At 38.1% G+C, this 14,213-nt stretch overlaps 1 protein-coding gene across 1 annotated transcript in view; it reads right to left on the bottom strand.

Annotated features, from left to right (window-relative positions):
* Window positions 1-8,640: 8,640 nt before the first annotated feature.
* VAPA (VAMP associated protein A) overlaps window positions 8,641-14,213 on the bottom strand; it is a 32,744-nt gene continuing 27,171 nt past the window's right edge. Inside the window, exons 5-6 of the mRNA XM_068932165.1 lie at window positions 13,125-13,301; window positions 8,641-11,956 (exon numbers count right to left, since the gene is read on the bottom strand). Of these exons, the coding sequence (XP_068788266.1) occupies window positions 11,798-11,956; window positions 13,125-13,301 (336 nt within the window). The 3' untranslated portion in view covers window positions 8,641-11,797. The remainder of the gene's footprint in view (window positions 11,957-13,124; window positions 13,302-14,213) is intronic.

Consider the following 14,213-nt stretch of genomic DNA (forward strand, 5'->3'; position numbering starts at 1 on the left):
AAAAAAAAAAAAAAAAAAAAAAAGCCTAACTGAAAAATTAAGGATCTCTCTGCATCTTCTGCATAATAATTTTCTGTTCTGTCACCTCTCCCATGTGTAAAGAACGGTCCGTGTCTTGGAAAGCTGTATCCTTGTCTAGTATCTCCTCTAGTTGTGCACAGATAAGCTTACTGTATACCAGAAAATAATTTCATCTGAGAACGTCTCACTAGAAAGAGTTGTGATGAATACAGCAGGGATGATTCGGGTTTCACAGCAAATCTTCAGGTTGTCTGAATAAAATGAGCTGAAACACAGGCTGGAAGCGTATGGCAAGCAATGACAGTGTTGGCTTGCAAGGGTAGTATGGTCATAACAGCTGTGGGTCAGTACAAAGGGTGTGGTATCAACAGAAACAAAATATTTTTCATAAAGGAACTGTAATCAAACAAAACATTATTGTTCTCTCTCACTTGCTCCAAGGGCTACAACACAGGGGGGAAAAAAATAAGGATACTTTTCTTAAAGAGACAGAAATCTGAGATGAACTGAGAATGGAAATAAAGCCACAGGATAGCAAAAGCTTTCTTTTCTTCCGTGCTCTGCAGTTTCACTACTGCCTCACTTGCATACAGAAGACAGAGGTGAAATGAAGTCAATGAGACTTCCACTTCTGACTTCAAAAGCCTGGGATTTGACCAAGTTCTTAGTTTTCAGAACTTTTTTTTTTTTTTTTTTTTTTATGTTTGGAAACATAACAGCAGATCCCTGAACGATGAGCTTGATTTTCAGGAAGCATGCCCTAAATTACAAGGCACTCTGAATGCTGTAGCCACAGCCTGTAAAGAAGTGGCCTCCCTTTCCACCCAAAGCTGTGGGTATGGATGAATACAGGCATAAATAGATGCTGCATGGCTTAATTCACCCCTTCCTGACTCAAAAAGGAAGACTAGGCAATAAAAAACCAGCACCACTCAGTCTGAATTTTAACATGTGATTACTTCCCATATATTTTTCCTCTTATTACAAGTATTTGCCAAAAAGTTTTTCCTTCTAATCTTCTCCTCTGGACTGCGATCACAGGGTTGATCTTTTTTAGAATTTGCTGTCAGCACCAAATAATAAAGAAATGAAAACCTGAACTTTTGCTTCACTGCTGAATTAGGCAGAAATAAACATGGTTGTGAGGAATCAAACCACAAATACGTTCAAAAACTAAGGAAACAACATTGTTGGCCTGAGCAATTATTTATTAAGCTCTCTTCTCCCTACCCCTTCTTCTTCTTCTTCACAAGAATCACCTAAGTTCCTGTCCACTACAATTTCCAAACATTCTATTGGAAAATGAGAAATAGAACTGTACAAGATAATATTGTCTTCAAATAAATGAAAAGTCTACAAAAAAGATTACATGTGAAATTGCTGGGAATTAGACCATCTGCATTCTAACTCTGCTGAATTCAGCAGATCCATCTACCTACAAAGCATGGGATCACACCTACACACCCTTATCCAGAGGACAAGAACTTGCTAAATAATACATGCCCTATCAATTGCTATAAAAAAATTTCCAACTAGTTAATCCCTTTTCTTTAGCACCAAATATTGGCAGCCTGAAGACACCAGGAGATTATCAAAACAACATATACATGCACGTTAATTTCACTAACTGCCCTATCACATATTGCTGGAAACAGAGTATCTTCCAGCAAAGCAAAATGCCTAGTTTCATCACTATATGAGACACACACACATTCAAATATTTTGCCACAAAAAAATAAGCTATAAATCTGAAATCTTTATCACGTGTGTGTGACTTCAACTGATAAATTTACTGAATTAATCAGTGGATCTTGTGATATTGGCGTGCCAGGGTCTTTAAGCAGCTCATTAAGGAATTTAAAATTCACTGGAGGCAGTTTGAGCCTTTTTAAAGAGTGGTTAGGGCTAAGAAGATATTGCCATCTGGTGGCGACAGCTTGCTGAACAATAATCCTCCTGTGCATTCTCTGAAGAACCAAGCCACCCCTCTTCAGAGGGCTAACCACTAGAATGCCCTGATTGATGGGGAAGCAGGGAGATAAGCAGTTAAAAGAAAATAATTATAAGATGTCAAAATATTCCAGTGCAGTCACTTTTAAAGCACAGTTACGTAAGACTGGCACAGGAGCGATAACAGCTTTTATTAGACCTGCTAATACACTTAGGGGAGAGGGGAGGCAGAGGGGAACCAAAACCAGACAAGCTTTAAGCTTCACAGTCCCTTTATCAAGGCTAATAAGCAGAAGAAGAATTAAAGTTAAACAGAGGATAGAGATGCTTTCTCTTAGTCTGATTACAACAATTATTTAGACCACGTAGGAGGGCAAGTTAGCAACAGGGGAGCAGGGGAGCGTCAACAAGGTAAGAAGGTGACACCATCATCTTCTATGGAAGAGAGAAAGAAAAGGGTCATCAGAGCCTTCGTAACTGGGCAAATTAATAGCAAAACTGTATTGGCCCTTAAACCAGTGTCTCTGCTGAGTCCATGGCTCTAGCATACAGAAATTAACAGATACATCTTTTAAAGATACAAGTCTTCCCTGGGGGGTCAAGTTAACACTAAAATTTCATTCCATAAGGTGATCTCTCCTTACCAGGAGAGCGCACCATCCATGGGATTGGCAGTGATAAAGAAATAACAAGAATTACATTCAAAAGAACTCTGAAGTTGCACTTCCAAAAGTTAAGAAATGCAAAAAACGAAGCTTTGCCCTTGCAACTTTCCCTGCAGCCTCTTCTGCATGTGCAGAGTCAAGACAAAACTCTGCAAACCTATACAATATACGCTAAAGAAATTCGTTCTCCACGCTCCTTCAGGAATACTGGGGAAATGATTGTTTGCATGTTCTAAATTGTACGAACCACTTCTGTGATAAATATATAGAGAGAGAGAGACACTTACACACATACGATAAAAACATGTATTTTCGACTTTACATATATAAAGACTTCATATGCATTTCTGCAATATTAATAAGGCAGAACAGTGATGTGGGAATAGATTTATAGTTCAGTGATTTCCGACGGTCAAGATACGCTTCACAAGAAAAAGATTCTGCACCTGAGACAAAATTCAGCTACCAATTTTTTTTTTTTCGGATTGGGCTTGCTTCCTCCTCATCAGTTAAGCTCTTAAGACATCACCCAGCCTCTCTTTCTGCAGCTTCCTACAGTTGCAGGATACAGAAACCTGCGACCCCAGCAAGTCCCCTCTCAATTTCGTCTTGGGCAGGGAGGAGCAGCAAAGCTGCTGGAGAGAAACCACAGGAAGAAGAATGGATCTGGCTAAAATTACAAGCTTGACTTTATACATACGAAGTCTAAAATGTATATACAAAAGCACAATGGAAAAGGCAATGGTGTATGTGTATGTGTATATATATACACACACACACACACACACACGCCTCATATATGATGTGGTGGTATTTATTTATATATTTATTCATTGTATTATCAAAAATTTAAATAAATTCCCAAATCCACTAAAACTGTGCCAAGAGCCACACAATCAAATGCGCTACATATGCTATAAGTATTACTAGATTTTGACAGATACTCTATACCATTTAAAATCTTAGACTATTGTTGACTCACTCTACTTGCAAAAGCAAATGCTTTAACTTCCGTGATTCCAAATAGGACTAGTAGACAACCATAACTCCATGAGAGGGAGCATTCAGGACCTAAGTGAGCATCAGGCACTGGATTGGAAAGAATCTCCTATAAAAATAGCTGAATTTCTCCATAACTAAAAACATTTTTGCACTGACAAAGGAGATCTTAGCACTTCACAAAAGCAGCAGCAAATACTTCTAGATGTTGGAAATCCACCTATTTTCACTCTAGTTTAAGCCCCCAGTTTCTGGTTTTCCAGGTCTCAACCTAGCACTTGCAGAGACTCAGAGCATATTCTGGAGGGCATTTTGGACAAGAAAGCTCCCATTTGGTGAAAACGAAGGAAACATTTCTGTAGCCAGTCACTCTAAAAATCAGTGATCTTAAAGTTGCTCAGAAGTTAGAGATGTCAGAAACAGTTAAAGGAGGAAAATGCAACACCTGAAGCAGTTACAGATGTATGATGCAACGTAAATCAGGTAGTAACTGAGTCCACTGTAATCACCAGTTTGCACATGAACATATGGACACCCCAGAAAGATTTGTGCACACATGCCTAAATATACATGTACACAAACAGACTTAAGGAAAATAGCATAACCCTGTTCTTAGGCCTGCACCACAGGGGAATTAACATTTGTGTGGGTCACCTAACATACTGCATTGCACACGCAGGGTGCTGTTCTTTGGCACAGAAGAACTCGTCTCCTACATTGTTCTTCTTTCATCGCACTCACATAACACTACTGAAGATAAGTCAAGAGGCCCCTGTTTGTGCATTGTTGGTTATGTGGCTAAAAATGTTTGCTTTTGGCCAGCTGCTCCATTTCTACACCCTTAGTTCCACAAATGCAACATCAATATAGCTCTAAAAAAGACCCATAAAACCACAATTAGTTTTTTCATCAAAACATCAGTCACATCTACTCTGCATATCAAACTCCTTGTCTCATCAATCGGCAATCATAAAATCGTTATTTCCAAAGTGCCTGAGCAGAGCAGGTTGGAGGATGAGGATTTAAGCACAAAGGACTGTACTTTTTTCCAAGTTTTCCAAGCACTTCTCATCCCATCGTGTTGAGAATTTTGGCCCAGTACTACAGAACCTGCCACATTCCAGGTCACGTGAGAAATTCATTCTAGTAACCTCAGGATGTTGCAGAGAGAGCTGAACTACCAAAATAATTTTCTTATATAGGCTCCTTCCTGCCTCCAGGTAAGATGTTTGAACAATGCCTGGGCTTGGTGAGTATGTGAGCGTTAATAGGGCAAATAGCAACCACCAGGACAGGTAGCTCTTCAGTTCGTTGTGCAGGCTTGCCCTTGATGGGAGCACGGATTTCAAGGTCTTTTATTTCAATGCTCATTTTCTGGTAATCAGAGGTAGTTGGCATCTGTGGAACATCAACATTTCTGTCAAACGTGGTTTAAATTAGATTTCAAATTCGTATGGGGAGAAGCAGCACAAAGATGCTGCAATCACGTAAAGCTTGTCTCTTTAAAAAAATTCTTCCACAAATACACTGACCTTCCTTTGCCAGCGTAATCTGGTTCCTGTGGAGGCAGGACAAAGATAATTTCATCTAATCAGAAAAGCAATCTGTTCTGATTTTCTCAAAGCTGAGGAATGCAGTAAGAGGCCTAAGGGCTAAAGTATTTCAAGGTATTACAGAAGAAACTCAAGCATGAAAGCAGTACCATGAAGTTGGCTGCATTAGAGATCTGACGTTAGGCAATCATGGGCATGAGCAGTGACAGTCTTTTCTCTCGTTCTCCTGTTTACAAGGCTGGTCACCGTGTTTTTAAGTTTTAGACCCTTCAGATGGAGAGAAGTCCCTGCTCTTGAAAAAGGCCACCAAAGTTTCTAGCACATGTTTAGGGACAAGGCAGTATGCGCAAACCTTTCTAATTCCCCAATTTCCCTGAGAAAACAAAGTAATCAACAAAGCCAACTCTGAAGTCATCTACTACCAACCTCACCTTTCTCATGACTGCCTCTTCCTACCGTACACTTGACAGCAACCACTTCGTAGCTCCCACTTGAGAGCTGGGGCAAGTGGCTCGTAATTTCAGAATTTTCAACTACTCTGAGGTGATTAAGGCAGCAATCAAGAAAAATTAGCCACGGCATGAGCTCCCAGCCTCCGAGAAGCACTCACTTTCTTCGTTATCAAAGCTGCACTCTTAAGTGCTTCTGATTAAAGCAGAGAGCTGTCTCGGCATTTGACACAGGGCTCAAGCTTTGTTTTCTCTATCTCCTAAGCCTTTCCAAAAAAAAGTTTTATAAATTAGACTGTCCTACAGAATGACTTAAGCCAAGGCCTCTCAACCATTAAAAGCACAGCATCAAGTTTATAATCAAGATAATTATTAGAGTCTCATTATGAATATACTTTAAACCAGCCCTTGTGTCAGTGCAGTAATATACTGCAGCTTGAAAAGCAGTAGTAACAGCAAAGGGTTTACTAATTTCAAGTAAAAAGACATCAGCCGATTTAGTTCCCCTAACAGTCTACTCTTGCTGGAGTGCCTTTGCTTGCAAAGGTCAAACACGATTAAGTTTTACAAAGCACTTGGCACTTTCTAGAAAGTGCCTCAAAAAAATTTCAAAATTTCAAAAAATTTCAAAATCTCTCTGTATCATCTGTATTCAGACTAGAAGTAGCCAGTCCAAAAATATTTTGCCTCTCCCGTAAGTGCAGCAACATATAACGTCACTAAGACACTAGTTATATAGAGTTAGGAGTGTTTCTTTTCTTGTACTTGAACGTACGAATGACACTGGATCCACAGATTTCTTTTCTGCTACACGGAAACACTTGTATGTTCTAACACTGAAAGTGCAATGGAAATGGTGTGGGGGGCGCTGTCATTAGTAGAGGTCAGTCTATAATCCCAGTCAACCTTTCATGCTTCTGACATTACTGCCCATTTAAAATTCAGCTCCAGAAAGGCAACAGCTAAGTCCTTGAGAAGGTGCTTTAAAGGCTTATCCAAGATTTCCAAGCGACATGAAGCAGCGTTTTGGAAACCCAATAAAAAAAATATTTAGACAAGGACCAAAGCAGGTTTGCTAAGAAGCAGGATGGAACGCGTGTTCGAGAACAGGGGCTTGTGCCTGAAACATCCCTTCCCAACCATTTGCCCCAACACTTGTGCCTCAGTTTCCCTGTCTGTAAAACCAGGATAAACCATGCTTACAAGACAGACTGAAAGACTCATGAAGATTGCTATTTAATTACTATCCACTCTGAAAACAGCCTAGACATTGATCACCACTGACCACCTCTCTGAAATCACCTATGCACTTGAGCCTACATCAGCATTAGTACAAATATAAACTTTCAAGAACATCTTGAAACAGTTATTGCCAGCAGTATTTTTTAAAGCAGAACCAGGATGATAAACAGACCAACATTTTTTAAAAAACAATTTAACGCAAGTTTTTGATACACAAGTTGAAAAGGTAAGAATAATTATTTCAATCACCTTCCACTTCATTTTTATTCACTCATTTCAAGCGTCTGAGCTCAGACTCCTTGGCTACAATAACAGCTGTCTGTCTCATGCATCCATGCCTGGATACCTTACCAGCCCTTAAAGCTTCTCTAAAGAAAAGGGAGGGAAGGGGCAGCATTCTATCATTGCCAGTAAGAGAACTATAAACTGGGATTCAGGACCCTGCTGGCAGTATCATCACTGTTACACAGCCTGGCATCAGGGTTTAAATAAACTGGCACTTTAACATGGTTGGAGATGCTTAGATCACAAACGTGGACTTAGCTAAAATCAAATTTAATACACAAACTATTACATCTAATCTAATACTACAAACTATTTTTCACCCCTAACAGTTCCCAGATCCAGTTGACTATGCAGACACATAAACCCTTGACCCAGCACAAGAGGAACAGACACCGACTGTTTCTTTGGATGGTAGTACCAGCCTAAGGCACAGATACTTTACCTTCCAATCTAGCAGTAATGAGAAAGCCAGAGAAAAAATAAAAAAATAAAAAAAATCAATCGTTTTGGTTTTGTGCAAGACATTTCTACGTAACGCTTCTGATTTAAAGGGCATATATATATATATGAAGGTAACACTATCACTACCCTCTACTCACGCAGGCCTGTCAGTATCTTCTTAAAAGCAATTCTTCTTAAAAAAATGTGCACACTCTAAACAAAGGAAAACAGAATTAAAAAAACCCACAGAACCCCTGATTACTACTGGGTTACACTGTTTGAATGCCCCTGGAAAATAAAGGGGGAAATAAAGAAATCTGTCTCATATTTAATTACGTCATTAGTTCTCAGTCCTCCCTACAGGAACCCAAGCGCTTGTGAAGGCTGACTTATGTGCTCAGCCTCCCCCTCCTGGCCAACATTTAGATGTACCACCAGACTAAGGCAGCCACAAGATCAAGGTCAGCAAAGAGGGACACTCTAGTGTTACACAAGTATTTGTGCTCCAGGATACAACCTGCAAAGTCATCCAACGGGAACTGGTGTAGAAAGCAAAACAGTGAGGTGCACTGTTCACAGCAATGTAGTTACAAAGAGGAGATGCAGTATTTTATCCCAGCTGTAAATACAAAGAGCGGGGCTTTTCCACATTATAGTAAATGTTTATTACGGCTGTTCCGTAGCCAAGTAGATCTTATTCTATCTTTTACCACAGGCTGACGCAAGTGTTTGCCCTGACAAGTCTGTTGAGGCATCAATACCTAGGGACTCCAAACAGGAAAAAGAAAACTCCGTTTGTCACGATGAGTACGTAAATCCGACAAGCCATCAGCATCCTCAGTGTTGTGTGCATTCAGGCACCTGCTCTCCATTCGAGCACTGAATCTTCATCCAATCCAGCTTCATATTTACAAGCGGTAGCTAAAAGCAGGGCAGTATACAGCCTGTAAAGTGAACTAGATACACCTACTCGGTATTAGTAAAGTCTTTTCAATGTACACTCAGGGAGAAGTTTCAAAATAAGAAGGACACTACTACATTTTCAATTGTTTATTTACACTTCAGCTTTTAATATCTTTAAAGAAGGCCTGAAAAATACGTTTCGCTTATTGATTTTGTCTTTTCCCCTTTGGCAAAATGTCACTCTTCCATCTCACTCCTCCCAAGAGGATAATGAAGTTTCAAGTTAGTGTTTGTTTTTTTTCCAATACGTAAATCAGCTTCAATCATAGCAGCAGAAACATGCAAGCCTGGACAATAGTGTCTGTCAACAGCTTTTAGAGAATCAGTAGAAGTGCACAAATAGTTTGTGCATTAATACAAATATTTTTTTTTTTAAATGTACTGGATATAATTTAAGTGGGTTAAATTTCGTGCCCAGAATAACTACAGAAGCTATATTTTCTACTTAACAAGGGGTTTTTCCCCTAAACCAGTATACTATCTTTTTAAAAGTGCTATATTCATAAAACTTTAAAATACCACTTTGATACTGTATACTTGTTCCACTTTGTCCTTTTGAGAGATCAGAAAAGCAACCTCTGATGCATATTAAACTAAAGTTGCGCATTTAGCCTCACATGACTTTATAGGCATCATCATTTGATCATATCACTAGGAACAGAGAAGACTATTTCCCCATGCTTACATACACAAGTAAGCAGGCAGACAAAGCAGGAAGTTCTAACCATTTCAGGAACAGAGACAAACGATTTAATCCATATTACATAATTCACTGAATACAGTTGATCTCATCCAAAGTCACTCCTGAGAGCAAAATAGTTTTAGCATTACATTTTATACACAGCTAATGAAGGGATTACTGGAAAGCAACAGTCTCCTTATACCATTAATGAGTACGTGGGTTATGAGACCTCTCCACACTTCCATTTTGAAGACTTCATGCCAACCAATGACCACATTTTACCACCATCTGTTTTGTATGTATTTAAAAAAAACTTTATCATTATTTGTTACTTTATTACTGGTGGCCCTTCATAGTACTGCTGACAGACATCAAACCTGAGTTGGCTGCACTGACAAATGACTCCTTTTTCCTGCTTGCAAGTCCTGAAAGTGCTGGTTACCCCTGAAAACCCCTGTGCACCGAGATCTCTGTACACTCTAAGATCTTCCCAGTTTGTTTGTTTGTTTGTTTGTTTATTTCCCTCCTTCAAGGCAGGGTTGACTGCCCTTTCTGAAGCAAACTACATGCCGCAACTATTGCCCTCATCATTTTCCATGCGATCAGTTTGGATCAGGCTATGAAGTTTGATGTGTCAATGTTCTGTTAGAGATAAAATTGGAGAATTACACCATTCTCTACCAGCGGAATCAAAATAATCATGACCTTAGCACAGTTCTTCCAGTTACTGGAGTGAAAGGAGACTTGAACGCAGACACTGAAAACCTATAACTGGAAACATCTGTACTTGCATGCTTAAGTGAAAAGACAAGCAGTATGTGTATATTCATCATTTTCCTTGCATATATGCAAGATTTTATAAAAATTATATCACAGACAGCAATGACAGTACATGATGTAATCACAGGATTAAAAAAAAACTAGAAATCAAAGGCAACCAATATAATGTAATTCTTCTCTAAAACATTTTTCTCAGCTAACATAACGTGTGCGTATACCAAGGTCTAACACGCTTAGCTGCACCACATCAAGTCAAGCTGTCCAAGAGCATACACAATTTTGCTTACAGGAGTATCTCTCTTCCATAATTTTTCAGTTTACGAATAATTCCCTGCATTGGATTATGCTTAGTCAGAAGCACGTATAATATTTTGTTCCAATATTACTGTTGTTGTTTTAATGACATATTCAGAGATGAGGCAAGACACAGGATTAAGTGCAGGGAAGCATTTCAGACCCCAAAAATACATTCTTTAAAATTTAGATATACATGGTTAACACAGGTAGATCTACCCACAGTTGCATAAAAATGACTTTCCTTTTCCAAAGGTGAGCAACTAAGGCTCACTCAGTAAACATCAACTCTTCTGCATCGTGGAATTCCTTATGGGTGTCTGAATCATTCAAATTGTGATTCTGAATATCTGCTAAAATGGAATTACAAAGTGAGTAAGTTAGCATTCTTGAATTAAGTACCCTTATGAAATCCAAGGATAATTAAGCTGACACCTGGAAGACACCCAAAAGACCCCAAGATGTAACAGAAGGTTGATTATTACATTCCCGCACAATTCAAGCAAACTGTTAATATATTAAAAACATGTATTTATGCTATTTATACCTGCTGGATATTCAAATTATTCTGTCCCAAAACAAGATGGATAATTATCCTCTCTGCAGCTGAAAGCAGCCAGAAAACAGTTCACTTCTTAAGAAAAAGAATGGAAACCCTTATTAATTTTTTCAAGCTTCAATTACAACAGTCTAAGCCAGAGACTTACGCAAGTAAGTTTTAAAATAGCCATTTGTTACAAGTAGCAAGTTACCATGAACAATGAACTTGTTAGGAATCCCTTCTAAAAGTACGACACACACAAACAGGCTACCCAGCAGAAAATCTGTTAACAATTTTATTTCTTTTGTAATGTTAAATATTATGGGACAGGATTGTAAGGATGAAAAACTCTCAACAATGCCTCACAAGGGATAAGAAAGAAATTCTGCCATGATACTAGCAAAGTAAGGTAAAGAGAAAATTTACACAGAAAGAGGCACCATTTCCCCCAGAACACCTCTTGTCATATTCCTGAATGAGTGGGATTAGCAATCTAATAAATCATTTTTCAAGAGGTAACAGCAACAGATAAAATTTTAAAGGATTATTAAAATAACATTTACAAGACTCTGAACAATTTTTGAACTCTTATTAAAACCACAGAAAGAAAGAACAATTCTTTATTTATGAATTTTCATAAAGGACTGAATGTGCAACTGACATCTGCTATTGATGATTTAATGTACAATTTTGTCCAGTAGCCGAACAGTTTGTCTTTTTAAATTGTATTTTCTAACCGTGCGAGATCATTAACGGCAAAGCCTGTTATGATGCTGTACACAAAAATGGTCACTTGGGCCATACTACCAGTGAAGTGGTAGATAAAGAAATCTTTTTATGGCCAAGGGAGGAGGAAAAAAAAAGGGAGGGGAGGGGAGGGGTCAAGGGAAGAAAAGAAGCCGCATTTTGCATGCTTCTCTCACTCATTCTTTCTACAAGATGAATTTCCCTAGAAAGAATCCAATGAAAATGGCTGCAATTACAACAAGAAGTGAAGGAAGAGAATTAGAGCCATTATCTCTGAGGGCCAAGGCTGTGGGTGATCCAGATTTATCCGAGTGTGCTACCTTTCTGAGCCTCAAGCCTTCATCCTGAGGGGGGGAAAAAAAATACATGCAAAAAATTTATGAAGATGTCTTCTTAATAATCATGAAAATTTAACTCAAAAGCCAATCTGACTGGTGAACACCTAAGTGAAGTAAAAAAAAAAAAAAAAATCATATGGAAAGTAACACTGTACCACACCAAAACCCAAATATCATTGTGAAGCTTGCAAACTATAACATCTCAAATGAGAATAGAGAATCCACCTGTGCATCTCCTCACCTCTGGTTAAGAAAGACTCTGAAATTCTTTCTAGGCACAATAAAGATTCTTGCTTTTACTTACATAGTAAGAATTAAACAACAGTAACTCCTCATTAATTTTGTGCTGTATTTCTCTAAATGTTCCATCGTCACCAAAATTACAGGTATGGAGACAACATTATTTCAGGATTCTTTAAAAGGCTTTGATGGCCATTGCAATTTTCAGCTACCCAACAACACACACAAAAAAGTCACAAAAAGTCACAAACTGACTAGTTATGGGTTACTGAAATGGCACTACTAAATAAAGTTACTGGAGAGTAATATATTGTTTGTTTACTACCTCTGGCCATTCATTTGTTCTTGTTCACTGACCTTTTGTGACACAGTGCTACTGCTTTCGTTCTCACTTATTCATTTTTAAAAATGAATACTAATGTGCTTTTATACAAAGCTACAAATTAAGTCTGCAATAGAGAAACCCAAAGTAACTGAGACCACCTTAAAAGGGAATATCTTTATTTCATTTCATTTAAGAAGAAAATAGTGTAGCTTCAGTACCTCATTCGTAACAATGACAAGATCTGTCACTGAGGAGTGGAACAGATATTTTAAACGTTAATTTCACTTGCACATATTCCTGCATTGGGAATCACTAATTCTTAGATCAATTTATAAACCTAACTTTTAGAAATAAACTTAAGCTACATATTCAACTGCAGACAGACTGCACAAGAAAAGGTACAATAACGTATGTTATGAGGGTATGAAGACACACTACTCAACACTTGCCCTTAAAGGACAAAAAAATTACCTTACAAATTAATTTTCACATTTTAGTAATTATATCTACTTTCTGGAATACACTTGCTTAACACCTTTCATTATAAACCAGACCTGCCAGCCAAGAAAAGTGGACCCACTTCAATATAAACATGAAAGCAGAACTTACTCTCAAGTGCCGATTTTCATCCGACAGCTTCATAACTTCTGCCTGAAGTCTTTTGCACTCCTCCACTAGCTTCCTTGTTTCAGTATCATTAAGTGAAACACTATGTGGTTTTGGCATCGGTCCATCCTGTTTAGATGTATTCAGTACTGGGGCGGATTTACTTGCATCTATATCATTCTACAAATATTAAGAATGGCTTGAGAATTTTACTTACCTAGAGAAAAATTATTCACAGCTTAAAACTGAAACAATCCAGCTACTAATGTAGGACAATGAAGTTTATATTTACAGTAATCTAATCAAAGACTTGTTACCAGTTCAATTCTGATTAGCACAAATATTAAAAAGCAACAGAATATTTGCACAGTTCACATTCTGTACTAAATGCCACTGAGACAGAAAGCAATATTTAAGTTTCTTAACACTGACCCCAACAGGCACCCAAAAGATAGCATTCACAAAATACACAATACATACATAAAATAGCACTTGAACTCGGGGAAAAAAAAATAAGGGAAGCAAATAGTGCAACAGTAAAAACAGATCAAAGTAAAAAGTAAACAGCTGTTCTTACAAACTAATTTGTTACAATTGTAACTAGTTACAAACTAATATGAAGTATGTATGGGAAAAATATTTTGCGCTTAGAGCACTCCTTACTAAAGGAAAACAAACCATTGCATGAATACGGAACTTAAGCCTCACAGCATTTCTGAAATACATGTTACTAATTTTGAATACAAGCGAAGCATCACACAAAAGGCTGTGAGAAAGCTATAAATAAAATTAATCTAGTTCCTGCAACTCTGCTCAAAGTATACAGTTATCTTCAGCAGACATTAAAAATCCAAAAGATTCAACTGTATAGCTCAGGCCACCATTCACAAAAACATAGCGTTCATATGGCAATACTCTCAGATATAGCTCATAGCAGAGATTCAAGCCTCTATTCTTGCTTGATTTGCTACGCAGCTACGTCACTTAGACCATGACCACATTGCAACCTTTCAGAACATCAGGTTAGTCCAGGGTGAGTACTAACTGTAACAGAGAACCTATTAAAAGCTAACATAGCTATGTAATAACAAA

The sequence above is a fragment of the Struthio camelus genome, chromosome 2 (assembly GCF_040807025.1).
Source record: "Struthio camelus isolate bStrCam1 chromosome 2, bStrCam1.hap1, whole genome shotgun sequence".
In the NCBI taxonomy this organism is placed as follows: domain Eukaryota; kingdom Metazoa; phylum Chordata; class Aves; order Struthioniformes; family Struthionidae; genus Struthio; species Struthio camelus.